General features: G+C 45.1%; 2 protein-coding genes across 3 annotated transcripts in view; both read left to right on the top strand.

The window, feature by feature from the left end:
* Window positions 1-7,821, top strand: part of LOC121658201 (polypeptide N-acetylgalactosaminyltransferase 10) — an 82,435-nt gene extending 74,614 nt beyond the window's left edge. Inside the window, exons 11-12 of the mRNA XM_042014785.1 lie at window positions 1,205-1,354; window positions 2,058-7,821. Of these exons, the coding sequence (XP_041870719.1) occupies window positions 1,205-1,354; window positions 2,058-2,225 (318 nt within the window). The 3' untranslated portion in view covers window positions 2,226-7,821. The remainder of the gene's footprint in view (window positions 1-1,204; window positions 1,355-2,057) is intronic.
* Window positions 7,822-11,283: 3,462 nt separating this feature from the next.
* Window positions 11,284-22,879, top strand: LOC121658202 (histone deacetylase complex subunit SAP30L). 2 transcript variants are annotated; one of them, XM_042014786.1, is made up of 4 exons: window positions 11,287-11,689; window positions 13,471-13,593; window positions 15,231-15,329; window positions 17,290-22,879. In XM_042014786.1, exons 1-4 carry the CDS (start codon window positions 11,504-11,506, stop codon window positions 17,416-17,418), a joined length of 537 nt encoding a protein of 178 aa, XP_041870720.1. In that variant the 5' UTR covers window positions 11,287-11,503; the 3' UTR covers window positions 17,419-22,879. The 2 variants fall into 2 exon arrangements, with proteins under 2 accessions (XP_041870721.1, XP_041870720.1); XM_042014787.1 differs by lacking the exon at window positions 15,231-15,329 and having other exon boundaries at window positions 11,284-11,689.
* Window positions 22,880-23,115: the final 236 nt, after the last annotated feature.

Genomic DNA, 23,115 nt, shown 5'->3' with positions numbered 1-23,115 from the left:
AAACTGTAGCAGCTGAGCTGAGAAAGGATCAAGAAAACAATGCCTCTATTACAGAGCCATGCATAACTCTTCAGGGAATGGCTTCAGTAGTAGGAGACAGAGGGTTGTTGCATATCAATTTGATGCGTGAAAAATAGAAACAAAACCAATTTACTCGGGCACAGTCCAAAACTAAGCCTCTGTTGTGTCAGGAGGATCTTGAAAATTAGTTTTGGCTTATGTTTAGGAAGAGAATGCGGTTTGAACTTCTGAGTAGCGTTGAGCCTAAATTATTGTGGTAATTTCTCTCTCAAGAGGGATTTAAAAGACAGCCAAGAACAAAGTAGTTTCTTTGTGCAAAAGTTTTTGGCCACACTGCTTCAAAGAGCAGCACCGTGATCATTACTTGCCTTTCTCACTGCCCCATGAGAGATCTCTGAGGAGAACCATTCCTCCAGCTGACTCCAAAGGAGCCTCCAGAACAGCCTTTTCCTCAGGGACTGAAAGGGAGGTGTGCTGGCTGGCAGTCCTGCAGAACCACATGGGCTAGTGCTGGCCACGGAGGACACTTTCGTTGAGGCACTGCGTTGCCAGGCATGGGCTGTGCCCAGTTACTGAAGTTAAAACTCTTCCTCTGCTCTGTAGAGTCCCTCCTTCATTTCACCTGAGAGTGCTGAGTTCATTGCAGGATCAGTAGAAGGGAGCATCACGAAGCAATGCCCAAGTGTTTGCACTCCCAGCACTCCTGTGGCCAGGGTAGGAAGCTGTGGCTCCTGGTCTCTTGTCCCAGAAGTGTGGGACAATTTCTCAAGGTGACTGCAGGCTGCCTGTGCAGACTCGGGTGTCCACTGCCAGCGTTAACTCAGAGCTCCTGGAGCTCTCTGGCTTTTTTGCTGGCTGGGAAGGGCTGTAATTGGTCAGCTGTTCACTTAATCCTTGATGTATGTCTGCATTGCAGAGACATCCAGGGCTGTTCTAGTACCCAGGCTGACCAGCATGGCTGGCTGCAGCAGCACAGTCTCATTTCACATGCTGTGTGACAGCTGGTACAGAGTCCCCTGGTCAGCAGTCCCTGTCCTTAGGGGTGGGAGGAGTTTTTCCTCTAGAAGATACTCTCCTTTCCCTGAAGCTATCCCTACCCTGTGGGCACAGGGAACAGCATTCTGTGGGTGAAAGTATCATGCCTGGGTACCAGCCATCCTGAGGGTGCTGTTTGTCCTGACAGGTATTCACCTTCAGCTGGAGAGAGGACATCCGTCCCGGCGATCCTCAGCATACCAAGAAGTTTTGTTTTGATGCCATTTCCCACAGCAGCCCTGTGACCCTCTATGACTGTCATGGAATGAAGGGGAACCAGCTTTGGAGATACCGAAAAGTGAGTCTGTGTGTGTGGGCGTATTCTCATCTAAGGTGTCAAATTGCCTGAGGCACTTACGTTTCCTGAAAGTGTCACCACTCGTGTTTTATTCCTTCTTTTCATGTAGCTGCAATAAGAGAATCTGCAGACAGCTGCTTGTTACTGTACCATTGATTAAAAAGAGGTGACTCCCCTGTTCCACTGGTTAGAATAAGGTGATGACCCCAGGGCTCCTGAGCAGGACGCTCTCTGTGCAGTGTCCCCACAGCTGGCAGAGAGGTGATGTGCAAAGAGGTATTGTGAGAGTTGGTTTGTTCTGAGCACTGCAATGTCCTGCCAAAGGTAGATAAGGATTTATTCATCCTCCTACTAATCAATGCTGTTCTGAGCCACAGGTAAGTACATTCTTGTCTAAGTGCCCTGTCCTAGTCCTTCCAATCTGCTGGCACAGTGCCCCGGAGGGATGCAGCAGAATTCCAGCCTGGAGAGCCCATGGCTTCTGGGTGCCTTCAGAGCTTCCTGGTGCAGGTGTGAGGATTGGGCTGGATTCTGTCGAAAGGGGTGGGAATAGACCCAGACACCTGTCAATCAGTTAAGTGTGGAACAGATACACCCAAGTGACACAATAGCTTGCCTTGGTTTTTAAGGCTTCTTTCTGATGGTTTTAAAACAACTTTTCTTCTCCACTTAAACAACCTCACACCAAATTTCTCTCCTCCAGGACAAGACCCTCTACCACCCAGTCAGCAGCAGCTGTATGGACTGCAGTGAGAGTGATCGAAAGATCTTTATGAATAGCTGCAATCCTTCATCTTCAACACAGCAGTGGATATTTGAACACACAAACTCAACCATCTTGGAAAAATTTAACAGAAATCTTGATCTTTAAAAGACTGAGAAAATATATATATATATTTTACAATTATAGTTTTTACTGGGGAGGGTTACAAAAAAAATTTTTTTAATACTTTTTTTTAAACACTTAATGAAGGTAAAAGGGAGAATCTCAGGAGAAGGTTAACTAGCAGGCCAATCTTTATTGTGAAGATGCTGCATCCTTCTCTTCTGGGGATGGTGGAATTTTAAAGACTTTGCCAGAGCCACTTCTGTGCTGAGACTGAACAGAAACTCTGTTTTTAGAGGAGTCTGAATGTGTTTCAAATGGCTTTTTTTTCTGCCTTTTTTGTTTTATTTCCCACTGGGGTCTGGTGTTAAATGATTTTGTTATCCAGGACCCTTCAGGACTTTTTGTAGCTGCTATACCATGCATAGAAGCATTCCCCCATAGGTGCTTTATCTTCCAAACTCCATATAAGTAAAATCTTGAAGACAAGATTTAAGCTTCCAATCAAAAAAAAAAAAAAAAAAACCTATTATTGTAAAATGAAATGCGTATTTTTTTTGCCCTGAACCAAATATATTTCAAACAGGTTGAATATTATTACTTTCCAAATCATAGCTCTGATGAAGGAATGAGCTCTAGTGGAAGTGCAGCCAAGTGTTGGGAATATGGCTGTTGTTATTAGCCATGAGGAATCTGAGTTTCTGGTCCGTTCACTTTGCAGTCAGTTTGTCACTCACTGTTGAATCTTCAAGGTGAAAGATTAGCAGAGGGTTTTTAAATTATCACAGTTCTTACTGGTGAAGACTTTATGCTAAGAGCCTTTGGATATCAGTTTCCAAATTTGCCTCTTATAACCTTTTTAGCACAGACACCTCCAGGATTTCTCCTGTTAAATCTACTGCGTGAAGACAATTTCCATTCTTCCTTTAGAGGTTTGATGGCTAAGTTAATTTACAGTTGGTGTGAGCAGATTAATTCAGGATAATTAAGTCAGGGCTGAGATTAGCGATTGGTCTTTATCCATTTGTTCATCAGTCTGTAGTTTCTTGAGTCCTGTGGTCAGTAGTGTTCTAGCCTTGTGGAAATGTGCTGTTAATCTCTCCTCATTTCCCAGCACCCACAGCACTGTACAGTTTACTGTGACTGGAAATCTGTTTGCTTTAGCAGAGATGTGGGACTGATGGACCCATTTTACTGGTACCCTCTCCCTTGTGCAGTCAGTAAGCAGTGCAAGGTGTTACCCTTCTGGTTTGGCAGTCAGATCTGCCAGACAGTGAACCGGGATTGTCTCATCCCAGGAGCTGGAATGTACTAACACTAAAGAATGAATGGAGGACCATTGGTTCAAGTCCATCTGAAGCAAGTATTTTTTTAAAATCTGGTTTAAAACGAAGTTATTGCAAAAACAGATTTACTAGTTCCCCTGACTTAGTCTTGTACTGAAGGCAGCAGTGGCATTTTCTGGTAAAAGCTGTGAATGATGATGCAGTGAATCTCGTGCACAGATGCTGTGTACATTAGTAAACAGGATTCCTTTGCCAGGAATTGCCCAGCTCCTTGGTTTGTCTGACTGCCTGTGGAGGGGTGTTGCAAGAGTAGCATGCAGCCAGCTCTGGGGTGAAGGGGATAGGACCCCTCTGGGATGCTTGATGAGCATGGTTAGTAGACTGCCCCACCTCAGAGGGGCAGGGAAGCTCTGCTCTGGGATGTCTTTCATGTGAAGGCAAGGAGATGCTTCCCTGGTGTCCCAAAACAAGCAGGATGGCTCCCTCTGCAGATCTCCAGAAGCAAGAACCCCTTTTGTTGCCAGTTGTAGGGTCGTGTCCCATGTTTCAGATGTGTTCAAGGCCATGCAGAGCTGTACCTGGTAGCTGGGAGCAAACAAGAACACAGCTGTCTGCCCCTCAAACTCTCCAGTCTGATGTATTGAGTAGGAGGCTCAGAATTCACCTCTCTCGTCCACACAGCTGAGTCCATGTCTTACCTTTTCTGCCAACTTAGCTGGTCCATGCAGTCATGGAGAACAGGAAACATGGACACTGCATTGCAGCTGGGACCAGGTTTCCAAAATATGTTGGTGTCTAATATTTTGGGAGTGAAGAAAGAAAAAAAAGCCCTAAACTTCCCTTGTGACAGTTCTGCAGCAGTATTGAATGGAATGAGACCAGCATCAAACAGAGTTGACATCTTACGTTCTCAGTTACTACAATAAGTCTGTCATTAGGATCCCTCCTCATTTCTGTGGGAGACAGAGTCACCTTCCAGTGCTTTGTGTGTGACTGCTGCTTTCCTTAAGTTATTAATGCTCTCATTAGCCGAGTAGTGCTGACTGTGGAGCCACTAGATGGCCTGACTAGATGTCTTTATGAATGTTTTAATGCCTGTGGAACAAGAAGCTGTTTGTTCATGAACAATGCTAGATTTTTATAACTGGGACACAATCAGCATATTCTATAAATGGACTGTAGGTTGTTCTGCTTGCAGGTTGCAGCTTTGTGTGTCTTAGTTTTCTAATGAGAGGATTAGCTTCTGTTTCTAAAATGCATGGCTTGCTTTGTACTTGGGCTCACCTTGTGAAGGGAGCCCTTGCTTGGCTGGCTGGATTCTTGCTTCAGAGAGAGCTGCAGTAATGAACAGGTCTTTTACTCCTTGGTGATCTTAATTTGGAGAGAAAGGTCAGCTCTTACCAGCTTGCACCAAAAGATTAGGCAATAGTTGAGGCAATTCCTGTTTGACAACCCACCACCAGTACACAGAAACTGGAGCTTTAGTGTAAGTGGTTGTAGCGGGTCCATCTCAGTGTGGTTGATCTGTTTTCTGAAAGTTTGGCATCTGAGTGTGGTTAAGAGCCTCACAAATTGTGCACACTTCCAAGTAGCTCACTGGGCTTTGAGCTATTAATTATTTGCATCAGTTATACTTTTCAGTATAGAGGCTTTGTTGACTAAGGCAAAGACTTAATATAGCAAACCATCCACTGATTGAGAAATATAAGCTGTATTTCATCATCTGCATCTTTAACTGAGCCTTTGCTGGGCAATCTGGTTAATTATTCCAATTACTTTTGGTTATTTGTAAGCAAAATTGCTAAAGCATAAATACATAATCAAATCTTCACATCTGCATGCAAGTCAAGACTGCAGATTAAATACCGGTGATTATCTAATGCCAAATACATGTTTTCATATTTTTCCCCCAGAAGTATTGAAACACCCCTCTCTTCATGGCTGCGTAAGTTTTGCTGCTTTTAAGTATCAGAATCCCAGACAGCAGGGTGTGTTTTATGTTGCCTGACAATACTTTGATTTGCTCTTGAAGCTGTTGTTGATCTATACTGGTGCTAATCTCTAAGGCCTACAGACAGCAAATAGGTTTGGGGCTCTCGTGTGCAAGGTGTCTTTTCTCGTACCTAGGAAATTAACTTCCTTTTTCAAACCACAACAGAACGTATGAGCCTTCCTGAAAGGGGAATACAGCATCATTAAAATAAAGATGTGCCTTTTTAAATGTAAATGTACAGCAAATGCTTAAACTTGAACCATTTCCTAGTGCCTTGCTGGGCAAGAGAGGAGAGGGGAAGGGGTTGGGGTTGGGGGATAAGGATATAAGAGAAAGCTTGGCTCCTGCAATGTTTGTGTGTGGGGTTTTTTTTAAATGTCTGATTTAAAAATATGTGTGAACGACAGTAATTCAGAAGCTCTTGGGTTCCACCTCTGTTAAATCGATATCGTTAATGACTCTGCAGAGGTTTGTCACTCCTAATAGGAAGACTTGGAAAGGTTGGCAGCTTCCTCCTGGTGCACTGTAACAGCTGAAGCTGTGCTGGAGGATGTCTTGGTTAGCTGCTGGATGTTTCACCTCATGGGAAGGCTCATGATTTCACTGGCATGCGGGATCCTGCATTTTATTTTCTAAGTATGCAAATCACAATTAGTCCCAAAAGCATATAAACTCTAGCAGAAGTGTCTTTCAGAAGAAGTTGATGCCTTCCATCACTGGGACTTTTCAAGAGTGTGTTAATATCTCTAATACAGAAGTAGCAAGAAAGCAATTTCTCAGCCTAACTTTCCTCGTGGTTGGTTTTACAGCAGGCTGTGCACAAGGCTTTGCTTTCCTTTACTGGAGTGTTCCACTCAGCAAACTTTCCTTTTCCCTGCTGCACTGAGATCAGTGACCTGAGAGTCAAACAGGCACCACCAGCATTTCAGGAGCACAGCGCTCTGGGGCTGCTGCAGGGCTGTGACAGCAGCTCTGCTGCCTCGCGTCACCCACGGGAGAGATCTCCTAATAGTCATATTGGGCAGTCATGGAACTGCCAGGTGAAAAGGGAGAAGATTTTTATTTTAAATTGTCTTTCAAGATACAGACAGGGAGTTGAATTGATTGGAGAGAACAGCCAGCCTCTGGCAGTCAGCCTGTCACACTTGCAGTCGAAAGAGCCCTGGTAAAGCCATGTGTGAAACAGCCCAAGTGATGCATGAGTACCTTGCATCCCACATCCACTCCCAGCAGCTGGGGCTCATGGATACACTGGGTGGTTTCACAGGATACACAGCAAAGGGCAGCTGGCTTGTGAGTCAGGAGCTCTGGGTCCTGCTCCCAGGCTACCATGGCCTGTTACTTGACCTTAAGCAAAGAAAGTCTGTGTGCTGCAATTTCCCAGCTTGTGTAGGATTTACCTTTAAGTGCTTTATTTTCTGACCTGGTGAGTGTTGAGTCCAGATTTTAAAACAAGCTGCAAATCCTCACCTGGTTCGAGTGGAGAGAGATGCAGTGGGTGGAGAATGGGAAATGAGATCTGAAATTGCCATCAGCATTCAACACAGACTTGTCAATTCATTTCATATTCCTCATTAACCAGTCAGATTGATTTATTCACATTATAAATTTGAAGTGTAACCAAAATAAGCTCACCTCCTGCTCTGATTGCTACTTTGGAGTGCCATGCTTTACCTTGGAGAATCTGTATGGAACTAGGCAATGATAGGTCATGGAAACCCTAATAAAAAGCCTGTGTCCGTTTTTGACTCTGCCTCTGCTAGCTGAGTATACTGCTTAATTGAGTGCATTTGAGCTTTCTTGATGCTTCTGTATGACCCAAAAGGCTTCAGTGGTTCCAGCAGTTGTGAGTGATTTGGGAGCTTTATATAAAGCCACTGGATCTATGTGGTCTTAAATATACTAGTTCAACTCGAGGAAAAAAGTCTTAATCCCAGGTAGTGAGCAAACAAATGTGAACTTCAACCACAAAACAAGATAAAAACTGATCGAGCTAACAGCGTGAAACCTTAGCCCTTATGATAACAGCAACAAATAGCTTTAGCCTCTAGGGTGGAGAAGGGAATTGGTTTCAAAATGCATTCTCTAGGATCTCGGTGATTAGGTCTAAGTTTGTCTGTACCTTGTACTGCATGCATTTTCTCTGTAAAACTGGATGGTGCCTCTTGAATCAGTGTGTATTTATTTTGTGCGTATTAGGACCAACAGCCTAATATCTGGGGGTGGTAAAGGACTTGTAGCACTTTAATGTAGTAGCTTTCATAAATTGGGAATCATTGATAGAATGCCTAGTGTTTTTAAAGTTGAATGGACTTCCTTTTATAATATATTTAAAATAAATTTTTAATGTGTTTTCTGAAAACTGTGTACGCAGACATGACTGTCCCTACCTGTTTTGCTCCCGTGATTGATTTCTCTTCTACTTATGAGAATAAGCTCAGCTGCCCTGGTGTAGTGTTTCCCCAGCACAGGTTTCCTGTCACTCCATGCCCAGTGGTGCAATCCTGAAAGAACCACAGCTGTAGTGGACGATTTGTGCCCAGGTAGGACATCCCTGGGGGACAGCAGCCATGGACTGTCCTTGGTAGGCCACACTGGGAAGCACAGAGGAACAGAGAAAACCCAGATGTGACTCTTCTTTCTCTACTTGCCTTGGAAGCAGCTGCTGGGAGATGCATCCCACACCTTGGTTTGCAGGGGAGGCCTTCAACAGCTCATGGCCTTGTTTGTGTTCTGATCTCCATGTGGGGAGAGCAGGCTCAGCCCAAGACAACAGAAGTGTATCAGCATTGCTCATGTTCCCACTAGGACCCTCAGTGCTTCCTGCTGTCACCACTTCATTTCTTCAGTGGCCTTCTCAATACTCCTTTTTACTTAGCTCCATTGGATGAAAAGCAGTGGGGAAAAAAAATGGATGGGAGACAAACAATGAAATGTGTGAAAACCTGTGTGTGGGAAAACAAGCCTTTCTGGGGGACAAGCAAGGCATGATCCCCAGGGAAGACTGTGCTGTGATTCCTGGCCACAGGAACATTGCCCAGGGTAAGTATGTGCCAAAAGTTGTGACAGTTTAAGCATTTTAGCAGGTTCAATGTGTGCCACCCTAGAAAAGTGCTGATGAGAGTGGGAGTCTGGGGGAAGGTGCCAGAGCTGTGTTTTCATTGGCCCCCCCAAAGGTACTGAGAAAAGAAATGGTCTGATTTCTGATTATGAAAAGTGTAAAAAAACCTTCTTCCCAGGACATCTCCAGCAGCACAGACCATTGGGAGAGAAGTATTTCTGGCCCAAGCCCCCCGAATGGCTCCATTAAAACAGTAAGTTCCAGATGACAGCCACACCACAGACTTACCTTTAGAGGGTAGTTGTTGTGGGTGAGATTTACAGGCCTGCACAGGTTCCCCTAATTTGATTAGAGGCTGACTGGGATGGCCAGGCTATTACTGCTTCAGAGGCACTAAAGCTGCCTGGCTACTGATGGGTTTATGAAACATTGTTTCTCACTTCATTGCAGCTCCCACAAAGAATTATTGGATCACGTTAGTGATAGATACCTAATAAAGAGTGTCTCTATGAGGCAGTTTATTTTGCAGCAAGCTTGTTCCCGGCTAGCAGACTGTGAAATCTGGAGGTTCCCATGAGGATAAATATGCTGAAATAAACTGCAATTATAAAAACACCTCCATGCACTTTTTTTTTATTTAGAAAGACTGAAAAAAAGGTGTCATCATGTTAGCCTGAGCAGGAGGTAATTAACATTGAATTAGCAAATAGACAGTGACAAAAGCTGGGTTTTTCCTTCTAGTGAGCTTTGCAGAAGGACTTAAAACGTTTTTATCTGCAGGGATGAGAGGTCGCAGCCCAAGATGAAATACAATCTGATGGTCAGTACCAACCTGTTCTGGCACTTACGGTGCCTGTTTCTTCCCAAAATATAGCCAGGGAGCACCTGCACAATCACCTCCTCAAGGGGACAGGAAGAAGTTCTGCTTGTTAGGGTCATGTTCCCTTTTATCTCCTTGCTTGCTGTTATTATCATTTGTCCCTACAGTCTGTGGTTTTGGCTTCCTGAGTGTCAAGATAATCCTTCTGCAAGATTTCCTCAGCCAGCCATTTGATTTTTATTGGTAATGTTAAGATAAAGCCAGAAAGCTTGCTATCAGCAGCTTTGAGATCTCTGTCAGCCTCTTGGTGTTTTCCCTTTCCCCAAAACAAGGGAATATCTGTATGGCTTTGCCAGGAGGGTATTACTTCAGGCAGGCAGATCCCAATCAGTTTGGCCTGGGGCTTTTATAACTCGTAGTGTTTTGCTTTTTTTAAATCTCTTTGCTCTTTGCTCACTGCTTGTTTGGTCTGTGGCTAAAGTCGTTTGTTTCCACCAGCTTCCCGTGAGAACGGCCGGCTCCAGGGAGCGTGTCCCCAGGAGAGTGCACTGTGGTTCTCCGCCGGTCACATGCACAAACAGAAATTACTAATTGCCTGAGGGCACCCGCGGTAAAAGCCAAGGCAAGAGGCAGAACTGTTGAGGAGTGTTAAGTCTCTGCCCTGCAGATTTATTCTGAGGCTTGTTTGGTATTGTAAGGAATGCTTGGAAGATACAGATTTTTGCTTTTCTCAGTCGTCTTGTGCAGACCAGGCAGAATTGGTTGTCAGTGTTACTGTGGAGCAGCCTGAGCTGATGACCAAGGGCTTTACGGAGTCTCTTTCTTGCGAAGGTATTTCGTGTGATTCAGCACAGTTCACCCATTGCTCACGCACATTGTTCCATGTGCAGGATTTCAGGCTTTGAAGTCATTTTAGTCTATAGAACCTTTCTCCTCTGTGCAGAAAGTCTTTTCTTCAGGAAGATGAAATCCTTTTCCTCTTAGAGCTGCTCAGGGACCTCTCACAACAGCATTTGCTATCTGGTAGTACAGAAGTCACAGCATTTCCAGAAGTTACATCTTTTCTTCACAGATCAGTAGGAATTTCATTCTTACCCCACCCCCTACTTTGCCTCCTCCTTTTTTCTCCCCTTTTTTTATTTTTTGGGGAGGTTTGGGGGTTGGGGTTGGGGTTTTTTTGTTGTTTTGGGGGGTTCCTTTGGAGTTTTATTTTTTCCCTGAGATGAAAGAAATGCGAAGCTTAAACTCTCATTGCTTTGAGAAACAGTTCTCCAGGTCCCATCTTTTCACTATCCGTGCCTTGTGATTAGAGGGGGAGGAAAAAAATAATCAAAAGGAAATCTTGTTATTTCTTATACCATAAAAACAATTACATTTCAGCCAGAACTCCTGCCTAGGTGACGACCCAAGAACAGGCATTTGTGGCTGTGCCGAGCCGAGTTTTGTACGAGGGCCGGGTGGGAGCCGCAGCTTCAGGTCTGTTACGGGTTCAGGTCTGTCACAGGAGCGGTGCCGGTGCGGCTGCGGGCGGCTGGAGGAACCCGCGGTCCCGCGGCTGCATGCGGGTGTCCCGTGCGCGTCTCGGGAGCAGAGGTAGCCCGAAGGCCGGCGGGGCAGGGACGCGTCCCGCTTCCTCCGGGAGATACCAGCCCAGCCCCAGCAGAGCAGCGCAGGGAGAGGCCGGGTGCCCTCAGGGTCCGGGCGGACGGGGGGGCCGAGCCGCCGCTCCCTCCGCGCGCCCCTCACGGCGACCTTCCGGCTGCGGGGGCCGGGCGGCGGCGGCGGACGGGCAGCTCCTCCGGCCAATCGGCGCTCGGAGCGGCGCGGGGCGCCCCGCCCCTTCAGCCGCGCGGCCCAATCAGAGCCGCGTCTTCGGGCCGGGGGGCGGGACTTCCGCGGCCGGGGAGGCGGTTTTGTGTGTGCGAGCGCTGCGCGGTCCCGGCTCCCCGCGGGCGGCGGCGCTTGGGGGGCCCGGCCCGGCCCGACCCCGCGGGCAGCGCTGAACGGCGGCGGCGGAGGGGGGTCCCCTCTCCTGCCGTAGTGGGGGGCCCCCGCGGGGGCGGCGGGGTCCCCCCGAGGGCGCGGTAGTGACGGCGGCTCGTCCCCCGGTTGGTCCCCCGGTTGTCGGCTCCCCGCGCGGGGTGAGGGGCGGGCAGGTGGGCGATGAATGGGTTCAGCACCGAGGAGGACAGCCGGGATGGGCCGCCCGCCGCCCCCTTTTACGGCCAGAGCTGCTGCCTCATCGACGACGGGGACCGCTGCGTGCGCCCCGCCGGCAACGCGTCCTTCAGCAAGAGGATCCAGAAGAGCATCTCGCAGAAGAAGCTGAAGCTGGACATCGACAAAAGTGTGAGTGCGGCCTCGGCCTGGGCTGCCGGGCGCTGCCGAGCTCTCCGGAGGGGCGGCCGGGCCGGCCCCAGCCGCCACCGCACTGCGGTGCCTCCGGGGAGACGCGGATCCGCCCGGCGAGTTGAGCTCCCGGGCGGCCGGGGGGGTTGGCGTTGGCCGTGCGGGCTGCGGGGCTGTGTGCGGCACACACGGTGCCTCCGGACCGCCTTTCCCCATCCCCAGCGTTACAGCTCTCGGCAAGGGAAGGACGTGCCTGGGTGGACGCGGCTGTTCCCCGGGTGCGTAGCCGGCTTTTCCCTATGGCACTGACCGTGTGCTGGGGCATAACGAAGCTAAAGCACTAAACCCTGTGTTTGGGAGGCAGGAGGTGTGCAGGGAAGCAAAGGAGCGAGCTGTCAGTGCTTCCGAGGCAGGAGTGCTGTTCCCATTGCGGTTTCGGGTTGGAAAGGCTGGTGCTGTCAGGTGAAAACAGCGCTGTGGTTGCTGCTTCAGTCAGACGGCTCTGACGTTACTTCTTTAATTGGTAGGAATTGGTGTTGTAGTGAAGCAGGTTAAAAGCCGAGCTGGTAGTGAGATGTGCTGCATCTTCAGCGGGGCTTATTCGCACACAGAGCAGCCCGGTTTGCTGCTTAATGACACTAAGTGACAGCTGTCAGCTCGAGATAGAGACGGGTTATTTGCCCAGCAGAGAAATAGGCAGAGCAGAGTAGACCGTCAAGATCACAGAAGGAATTTCTCAGAAGTGATTCAGTTAACGGAATTCAGCTCTGCACGCTTTTCTTACCTGATCTTTAAAGATCAGAATCACTAAAAACAAAGCAAAAAAAAAAAAAAAAAAAGGTGAAGTTTTGAGTCAGTCTGTTTGGCAGCTCCCCCAGTTGGTTGGGTCCCTTTTGCACAGCCGAAATGCATCGTGTCACGGGAAGAGAGTGACTCAATTTGAAACATATTCTTAAAAAATAGAGTATTTCTCCCGGTTGTAGTCCTCAGCAGATTTGTCTAGTGGCGTAGTAATTTCTTGCATTTTCGAAATGAGTCTTTGTTGACAGATGCCAGGCTTTAGAAACAAAAAAGGGAGATCAGACTAATGAAGTCAGAACAAAGGGAAAGTGTAAAGCCGGCTGCGTGGAGTGATTTTGGATGTAGGGTGCCTGTGTTCTCTGAAGATATTTTTGCCTTACAGATACCAAATAATTTTGATCTTTTGAGGTCCTTTGTTTTGCTAATTCTAGTGAGATAATATTTGTTAAAAGGGAGGTTCCGTGGCTGAACAAGCAAATAGGAAAGAGGCTATTCTGCGTTTGGTTTATTTGTTTTAATTGAGGTGAGCAGCCCAACTTTTATTTGGTCAACGTTTTGAAACACTTGCATTAGTAATCCTCCGTGCTATTCAAGCCAGAAAATTCACAATAGTGGAATAGAATAATTTTTTTTTTTGGTAGTTACCTGCTAGTAAGTCCTGAAATAAATGCATTTCCTCCAGACAAGCACCCATTTTTTTCCTGACATATGATTGCAGCCATAAAAAAGAAATATATTATCTGCAGAGGTTCAAGTTCAGCTGGAGCTTGAGTTCTTTGTTTTCTTTGCCTTTAGTCTTTGTAAGATAAGTTATTTCTAAATAAAGAGAGTGATATCAGACCTGGGGTTTAAGATTAGAAATTCCTCGATGTCAGTCAGTCACACCAGTCTTGAGGGATGCACTTGACACTGGTGTCTAAGTGGTTGCTGTTCCACAGTATCTTTTTTTGATTGCTTTTTCCACCACTTCTGGTTCTTAGGTGAGACATCTGTATATTTGTGATTTTCACAAGAACTTCATTCAAAGTGTTCGGAACAAAAGGAAGAGGAAGACGAGCGATGATGGAGGTGACTCTCCCGAGCACGACACGGATGTTCCGGAGGTTTGTGGGCTGCTTTGCCAGTTCTTAGCATGTTGAAGTTTTACTTGGATGCTCTCATATATCAGAAAATATTTATATCTTAAATTGCAAGGCCACCGAAGCTGCTGTGGAGTTACTTTCACTTTCCAGGAAGAGTTTTTTTAACGTGTGGTGTCCTGATTCTCTTCCTCATTCCTGTATGAGTTGTTTGCCCCTGTAAAGTTTTCTATAAAAAGAGGTGTGATAAGGTAACTGCACAGCTTTGTGTATGTACAGTTAAAACTGTATTTGATACTAATTTTTTTAAGGACAAAAATAAGTTATTTTTGGTGGTGTCTGATGCCCCATCATAATTCTTTGTTACCTAACATGCATCATTTTGCAAATACACTACAGAATTCAATAGGTCACTCTCTTTGATTGGGTGTTTGATATCCAGGGATATTGAGCTGCTCCAGATATTTGCATATATGGTATTTTTTTAGCACTATTTAAAACTACCTTTAAATAGTTTGTAACACATTTTTATTTTCAGGAGATAGGCCTGGGGGAAGTTTTCTGTGATAGAGAACTCTAGAATAATCCTTTCTCTGTGCCGTTGCGGGCTGCACTTGCTTCAGTGATGTTTCTGGTAGTGTTGACATGGCAAAAGTTGTGCAGAGGTGGTGTTGGGAGAAGCAGAGCATGGCCACGTCAGCAGAGCCCTCTGCTGGAAATGCCAACCCTATTGGCAAAAAGCCTTTAATTTCTGAAAGGAAAAAAAAAAAACCACCAAGAGTCATTTGCCAGCAAAGCTGTGCCTTGGTGCAAAGCTTGTGCACACACCTCCTGTGTGGAGGTGTTGAAAGAGTAGCAAGTTTTTGGTATTGAGTTTTTTTTAAGATAACCTGACCTTTTGTTATCACTGTTCATGTTTCCGTTCTGCAAGGTTCTTCCTCAAAACTTTCCTGTTCAAGCTTTGCAGTAGTTGCCAGGGTGATTGCTGAAGACCCAGTTGGCATCTAAAAATGTTGGTGCTGTAGAGCACACAGAATATTTGGTGGCTGAAATCTGAGGGATGCACGTCACCCAGCTGAACAGGGAACTCTGCACTGTGTCAGTTTTAATGTCACTTCCCTCTCTCTTTTCAGCAGAGATTCCTTTTGTCTTTGAAATTTGGCATTTCCCACGTGATCTTCATCTTCCCTGCTGTAACCTTGCCACCACCCCCTTTGCTTTTAAACTGTGCACTTCCTATTTAAGTATTTGAATTTCATTTCATCTCTCTACTCTGTTTTATGTCACAAGCCATTTGTTCAGTGCCTGCTAAATTGTTATTTCATGTGTGAGCTTTTTAAACCTTGTGGGAACAAAAGGTTCCCCTTTGCTTGGCGGTTGCAGAGGTGTAATTGAGAGCAGAAATTGGCCAGCAATTCTGTTGACAGCATGTGAACCAGAACAAAATTTTCTATTTCCCTGAGGCTATTTTGGTCCTTTAGCATTAACAAATACAAAATATACTTAGGTTTGTCAGTAAGACAAGCCGGTGTGGTTCTGAATGCAAGCAAGGAGAAGTCCTGTTGAGGAAGAAGTAGTTATTTTTAGATATTTTTAGATAAAATAACTACTCATAGAAGCTAAAGGTAGTGCTCATGCCCTCTTCTCTTCCTCACTTCCAGGTTGACTTGTTCCAGCTCCAGGTGAACACCCTGCGACGTTACAAGAGACATTATAAGTTGCAGACTAGGCCTGGACTCAACAAGGCTCAGCTTGCAGAAGTAAGTGACGACAGCGGTGGGTGTTACCTCTGTTACGAGAAAACTTCTTATCTCCCCTGTTCAAGTGCACGTTTCGTGGACACTCACACCTGTGTGACTCACTGGTACAGACCAAGTACTCTCTGAAAGGTTTCAGGGAATGATGGCAGCAGAAAGCTTCCTGCTTGCTTTCACCTGGGACAGGCTTGGAAGGCATGGACACTGGCTCTTGAAAGCCTGTTTTAGTAACTTGTTTGTCTCTCCTTCCTTTCCTACCCTTTTCGTAGTCAAAATCGGTGCCCTTTAGGGAGCAGAAACAGGACCCAGTTTTCTGTGGCCTGGAGGTTATCTGGGGGTGGCTGCTCAGCTGAAACTCAGATTTAACCCACAAATAGTGTCTTTAAGTGCTCCTGTTAGTTCTTCTTTCTAACAGGCACTTGAACTCATTGGAATTGCTTATTATTAAAGGCGGCATCACTGTCCATCGATTCAGATTCTTTATTTCCCTCCTTTGTCCTGATGATTCTGTATTTTAAAAGGATTTTTTCGTAAGGGCCTCTGCTGCTTTCTGACCATATGGGCTCCTTGTTCAGAAAGAACTCTCCGTATCTCTCTGTTATTTGGGCGAGTTGTGCTTGCTGTGCTTCTGCTCTGCTCTCTTTCCTGACTTGATCTGAAAGGCATACTGTGGGAAAAATCTTCTCTAAACTTGAAAAAACTGTAGTAGTTACTGATTAGTAGTGAGGTTGATTTTTTTAAGTTGTGGCTTTTACAACTGTCTGCCTAGAACTGCCTGGTTTGCTTTTACTTTTGCTTTGAAGAACAAAAACCTGACAGACCAAAAAAGTCAGCAAGACACTGTCTGTCTTTCTTTCAAAGTCAACCAAGGAATGAATGTACAGAATATAGAGAATGTGCAGTGTAGGGCATGTAGGAGTAAGTTAAACAAAGCAGGATGGGGTTGTTCCTCATTAGCAGTCGTGATTTGTCATATTCTAACTAATCAGTTCGTAGTCTGTCAGCTGCCTCCTGCCATGAAGGACTGCCTGCTTAAGGAATTTACCATGAAGGTACCCAAGAGGAAAGAAAAGATCAATTACTGTGCAGGTGGAAAATAAAGGGAGCCTAATTTAAAGTTGTCACACACTTCCCAGATTTCCTGTGAAGCCTTAGCAGCTTTGACTCTATGCTGGATCCTCATCCAGCTCCCATGCTTGGATCACTGCTGGCTGAGGCTCTTACACTCCTCATACTATCCCACTATAAGGAAAACTCAAGCATCCATAAATCTCCTTGGAGTTACTTATTGCTCAACCTGCATCAAAATCCCATTCTGGATCTGTGTTGGGTATCAAAAAAGAGCTTCTTCCATGTGAGAAGCAGATCTTGTCCAGCTCCAACATGTTTTCTGTATTCACTTTCTGAGGAAAAAGTAGCTAACGTTTCAGGCCTTATGCTATTGTCAGAGAGGGATAGCCCTATCCAAACCCTAACCCTCCCATTTCAAATTACCTGACGTTCCTCTCAGTGAAAACTTAAGAGTCTAAAGGAAATCATTCTGGATAAAACTTGGCTACACCTGGTTCACACAGCAAAGTGCTGCAGTGTTTCTGACACTGTCCTTTAAAACACAGAGGTGCAGGGAAAACTTGCTTGCCAAATAATCTCAGCACAAAATGTCGCTGAGGAGAAGCTGTGCTGCTTTGGCAGGAGGACACTCTGGCTTCCAAATTCCTCTTGTAGGTTGGCTGCAAATCCTGCTGACATAGCAAGGCTCTGCTATGTTCATACACACATTCCAGCTGTAAAGAGAGAGGGAGGTAAATGAGGACTGACAGTTGGAATTGGTGCATGTTTCACTCAAAGGATAATGCACTCAGTGGCCATAAAATTGCTTTTGGAAAGTGAAGAGAAACCCTGTTCTGATCATTTATAGTTTTTAATTCCAGCATTTCTGTCTCTTTACTTTTTGTTCTTCTAGACTGTCAGTCGTCATTTCAGGAATATTCCAGTGAATGAGAAGGAGACACTTGCATATTTCATCTACATGGTGAAGAACAACAAGAGCAGGCTGGACCAGAAATCAGAAGGCAGCAAGCAACTAGATTGAAGATTAACAAGGCTTGGAATAAGAGGGATCTTGAAAGAACATGTGGTATTGTGCATTTTAGGTATATAAAAACTGTTAAAGTATATTGTAAATTTTTTTTTTAAATGCAGTGTCTGGATGACATAAAAAAATATAGACATTCTTATGAGGAGTATTTGAAAACATGTGCCCAGCATGTTTCCGAAGACTTCTTCCCCTCATTTCAAAGTCATATTGGAATAAAGAAATGAGGATAATGGGGAAACCAAATAAACCTGTAGAACTGTGGAGTTTGTCAACTTGGTGTTTTAAACCATTTCTGGAAATCTACATCTCAGTGCAATTCAGATCCCAGATGGAATTTTTTTCACTGAGTTCAGGCTGCATCACAAACCACCATGCAGTTTGTCTTGGTACAGGACCGGAAGAGCAGCAGAGATAAAATTCATTATCGAGGTGCATGGGTCAGAAGTTTGTCTGAAGCTTGCTGCTCACCTACACATGCTCTGTCTTGCCTTGAGTCAGTGCTTCAAGTCCCAAACTTCTACAAATGCTCCAGCTCACCAGATCTACTCCAGTGAACGCTACTTGACCAATATGAAATTGATGTATTTTTTTTGCCATTTTTACCTCCTGACCCCATCCAACACAGATGCCAACCAACTCTCTGCAGTCTCTTTTTCTAATCTCTTTTATTTAAGAACTCACTAATTAAATTTTATGTAAGCATTTAAAAACTTCTGCATTTCTCTGAATGTGGTATTAAGGCCAACACAACCTATTTGCTGGGTCTGATCATGTTGGTAGAAGTGCTTATTTAATAGATTTATGTATATTTCAGTGATGGCAGGTGAAACAATGGCTTGAGACATCAGTCTCTTAATTTCTGTGTCAGGTCAGTATCGGTCACAAGTGATGTGAATTTTACGCTGAAGCTTTAGCAGATGTCATGAAACTGCTGTGTGCATTCAGGGGCTCTGTTTAGTATAAAGCAGATTTATGGGTGAGACACCGTAACCAGGGCAGTGATCTGACTGGAGCATTTCATGATACATTTCATCTCCCTTTGCAATGGGCAAGAAGCATCAAAGCATTTGCCTTTCATGAACATTACATGTACTTTCATGAGAGCTGTGTGAGTGAGGGTGGCACACTGGTTGCTCCCTACTTGGGCACTGTAGGAGGAGATCACCCTGATTTTATTTAAAGCCAAGGTGTCCTTACAGATAATACAGTGGGTTTTTTGGCAAAAGGAGCTTATAAAAGTGTTGGTTGTGACTGACTGTTCTCCAGTGACCTCAAATTCTCTTCAGGGGATCTCATGATGTAAAGCACTGCTCTGTTTCTTCGCTGTCCTGACCAGTGTCTCCATTCTGCTACAAGATGCCAAGACTCCACATAGAGAGGATATTCTCAACAAGCCTTAAGCAACGAAATGAACAGTAGAAAACTTTGGCTAGCATTTTGTAAATGGCAGGTTTTATTATTTCAAAACTGGATGAAGCTTTGTTGAAGAGCTAAACACACTGGTCATGGTCCCAGCTTAGTACTGCATCGTGTTTTGTAAGGCATGAAGGGTTCACTTAGTGAAGCTCTTGTTGAAGCTCTCCCAGGGTCTCTTTAAAATTCAAGTCACAATTTAAAGCAAGTTGTTCACATCACTCTGAATTGTTTGCTAATACTCCAAAAACATGTTCAACAAACTTCAACATGTCTTAAGTCCTGTGTCATAGGCAGAAATACTCCATTATGGTACACGTCCCATTTGTGACGTCTGGGGAGTGTGATTGTTTCAGCATTCCTTGTTCTGTTCCTTGTTTGATGGATTTTCAGAACATCAGACCAGAGAGAGGTTCAAGGAATGAGGAGAGGATGTCTTATGTCGGTATTTCACGAATGTTTAAAAATTTCCTAATTGTGCTGGTCCTTTCCTTATTGAAAGGGTGGAGTAACTCCCACATCAGTCAACATGATCTGGCTTCTCTCATTCAGGACAGATGGTTAGAAGGGTATGTTCTCTGACTGCATGTTAATCTCCAAAGTGCTCATGTAGTCAGAGGATGTTACCAAGGGAAAATGAGTTTCTGAGTTGAGAAGGTTATGCCTCATAGTGATTCTTCCCCTGTACTGGGCAGTGGTGAGGCCACACCTCGAGTGCTGTGTTCAGTTCTGGTCCCCTCAATTCAGGAAGGACCAGCAGCTCCAGAGAAGGGAAACAAAGCTGGTGAAGGATCTGGAGCACAGGTCCTGGGAGGAATGGCTGAGGGAGCTGGGGTTGTTCAGGCTAGAGAAGAGGAGGTTCAGGGGCACCTTCTCACTCTCTGTAGCTCCCTTGAGAGGAGGGTGGAGCCAGGTGGGGGTTGGCCTCTTCTCCCAGGCAACCAGCAACAGGACAAGGGGAAATGGCCTCAAGCTGCACCAGGAAGGTTTAGGTTGGACATTTGGAGGAATTTCTTCACAGAAGGGGTGATTGAAGATGGGAATGGGCTTCCCAGGGAGGTGGTGGAGTCACTGTCCCTGGAGGTGTTCAAGAAAAGACTGGATGTGGCACTTGGTGCCATGGTCTAATTGACACGGTGGTGTTTGGTCATAGGTTGGACTCGATGATCTCAGAGGTCTTTTCCAACCTAATTGATTCTGTGATTCTGTGATTCTAGACCAAAACTGTAAAAACGTAGTTTGTTTGGGATTTACTTTCTTTGTGGTTGTATTTTATTTTGCTTTATTTTTAAGAGTAAATAAATCTGTTGGGGTGTTTTAGTAGCCAGCAGCAAACTTATTCTTTTCAAGGAAATACGGTGGCAGGTTCCATCTGTTCAGGTGTATTCACTGGAATGCTTTTGTGCCGAGGTGGTATCCAGGAAACTTTTCTTTTTTTCCTGAAATAGTCAATTGATGTTAAATGTGATCCTTGTTGGTTTCACTTCTAAAGCAATTACACTTTTTTGAAAAAAATTCTTAGTGAAATGTGATGATGAAGAGATGTTTACCAGCCATTAGCAGTTGTTTATAAGGTGGAAAGCTTGGAGGCAAGACACCAAAGAAACGGAAGAATCTTTGGCTGTCAGACCCCATGGCCTTATAAACCCCTTGCAAATGCCTTATTACCTTGTTCTCAACTTAGCTAAAGCAAAACACCTTGAGCAACAGAAAGCTGATGGTCTTGTTGGGAGGGTCAGCCACTTGCTGGCTCCCGTGCTATGAACTGAAACCACACGTCAATTCAGTAGCAATATCCATGTTCAGGGTGCCTGTGATTCTTGAAAAGCATTTAGTGTCTAATAACCAGAAAACGCAACAATGCAATTGTCGTTGTGTACGATACCGTGCTGTGTGTTCGATTCCTTATGCTGCATGCCAAGTGAAAAAACAAAAGGAAGACTTTCCAACTTTTTATTTTAAACGTCAAAGTAAATGTGTTTGAACCTCACACTTGTAAAGCCATGAGGTGGGACATTTTCTCAGCACTTTTAGATGGGACTTGTTGGAAAGGTGTAAGACCCAAATTGCTTTGGCTGGTATGATAAGAGATTTTTTTTTTGCATTTTGCTTTTCACAGATGGGCCTTAAATTCTGTCTAGCTTTGAACCATGGAGCACAAGCCTTGGGGGCATGGAGGATGACCAGATGTCATATTCTATTTATAATAGTGGAAGCTTATTTCTTACAAGCCTGCATAGGTGACATTCACCCTGGGGCAGAGGAATTGTCTCTGAACGTCTCCGGCCATTATATAGCCTAATGCAATTCCATAGCCTAGCTCAATTCTCATTGCAGACTTCCATTAACTTAATTAGAGTTTTGAATAGATCCAAAGCCATTAGTATGCAATCCAAATAATGCAGAAACATCTCTTCTGGGGTTAATTTCATCCTGTATGCTGACCCTCTGCTCACTTCAAGGGAAGAAGAAGAAATCATTGCTGGTAGTTACTGGCTTGAGCTCAACTCAGGGGAGTTGGAAGCATGCAAAGACTCGAGTCGGTAGCAACCTGATGGCTGAAAAGTGCAAATACATCCAAGGAGGCTCTGTTAGAATGCAGTTTTCAAAATTTCTGAATCTGAAAGATTATTATATCTCAACCTGAAGTAAACAGTTGCATTTAAAAGTAATGTTTCTTTTGCCAGGCACTTTAGATGCTCAGCCTGAGAAAAGCAGAGGTTTGTACCACTTTCCTCCAGTATTCTGGTGTCCCAGTTTTCCTTAGAAATGTGGCTGTAAACCACTATATACCCCTGTGTGCAAGGCTTAACCGGAACATGTCAAGCCTGACATTTCAAGTTAGTCTAAAGTGCAAGCTGGGTTCAGAGAGGCTTTGAACACAAGAGCCTAAATAATCTGCAGTAAATGGGAGTTTTCATGTGGGTCATGATGGCACAGGGAGGATGAAGCAGGACATGGCCCACAGAGAGACTGAACAAAACTCGCTTCCACAGCAGCAGCAGCAGCATGGAGGGAGATTTGTTCTGCATCAGCTCTTGTGATGGATGTTTTATGAGAGGGGGAGGAGGGCAAGCTGTGCACTTTACATCTTTTGGTTGAGCCAAATGTAAATACCAATGGGAGATCTTCAGCAGGAACTGCAGTTGGAGTGGTGAGGAGGGGTCTGCTGAGGGACTGTTTGTTTAAGTTCGCAGATCTCTGAACTTCCCTGGAGCACTAGAGTCACTTTGTCTCTACAGTTTAGAAACGTGGGTAATACAAGGTGGCCTCCCTTCCAAAAGGAGTCCTTGTGCTGCCCAGAGTAAGGACTGAAGAGTCCTAAAGGTGAAGGAATGTTATTTGATGCCTCACTCCTCGTGTCACTGATGCCCTTTAACCACCTCTAGCTTACTAAGTTAGGGAGTTCTCATTTTCCACTTTTGAAGTGCAAATGAACTGTTAGGATGTAAGATACTCCTTGCACTTTTCACAGCTATCCCTGGTCTTGCGTTTTGGACTTGCTTGTGAACACATCTGTTTGGGATGAACTAAATGCTTGAAGAAAGTGTGGGGAGAGGGGGAGGCTCCTGCCTTAAACCTGAACTTCCCTTGCAAGCAGCTCTGCAGGCCATCCTCTACATCAGCAGGCTCCAGGAGCCTCTGGCTTACCTGAGCCTTACCAGGGCTGGGTTTACTCCTGTCCTACCCACACCTCTGCTCCACAGCTACTGCAGGGGAGGTGGGTAGCAGGTAACTTGCAGAATGGTTTGGAGTCTTTTGGCAGGCTTACTGGGAGAGAAAACTGTGTTCCCTCTTCTGTTTCTGGCCTCCATGTGTTGTGCTGATCTTATGCCAAATGTTTTGGACACCTTGTATTTTTAACTGTGTAATATAGCTGTGTATTGTTAAAGCAACTTAGTAACTTATAGCAAAAACTGTAGAACTCATTTCTCTGAGGTGTAGGAAATGTCCTGCTTCCACTGTGTATGAGACTTTAACTCTGTACTGTCTGACAAAGATAAATTCTGAATTTCACTTTAATAAATGATCTATCTAGCAACTAGGCCCACATTCCCTTGTTTGCCTTCCTGCCCTCGGCACGGATGGTTCCAGAGCCAATGGAGTTCTGCTTTGTGTGAATGTTTCGTGCCAGGCTTCTGAGATTCGCTGTCTTTTCCCGGCCACCTCCCCAGGGCTGAAAACACTGCAGACCTGGAGCAGAGAATGGCACTGCCGAGTGGGAATGCCAAGCCTGGAGTAAAATCTCAGGTGATGGGATGTTTTGTGACAAACCCA

The sequence above is a fragment of the Corvus kubaryi genome, unplaced genomic scaffold (assembly GCF_017639235.1).
Source record: "Corvus kubaryi isolate FWS band 111438036 unplaced genomic scaffold, C.kubaryi_AGA036_p1.0 split2-37374, whole genome shotgun sequence".
NCBI classification, from domain to species: domain Eukaryota; kingdom Metazoa; phylum Chordata; class Aves; order Passeriformes; family Corvidae; genus Corvus; species Corvus kubaryi.
Note: the sequence above shows the minus strand (reverse complement) of the source record. Positions and strands in the feature narration are given on the sequence as shown.

Coding starts and splice junctions, on each gene's coding strand:
- LOC121658202 (XM_042014786.1), top strand. CDS start 11,504: ATGAATGGGTTCAGCACCGAGGAGGACAGCCGGGATGGGCCGCCCGCC. Junction 13,594..15,230: donor ACGACACGGATGTTCCGGAG/GTTTGTGGGCTG, acceptor CCTCACTTCCAG/GTTGACTTGTTCCAGCTCCA. Junction 15,330..17,289: donor ACAAGGCTCAGCTTGCAGAA/GTAAGTGACGAC, acceptor TTGTTCTTCTAG/ACTGTCAGTCGTCATTTCAG.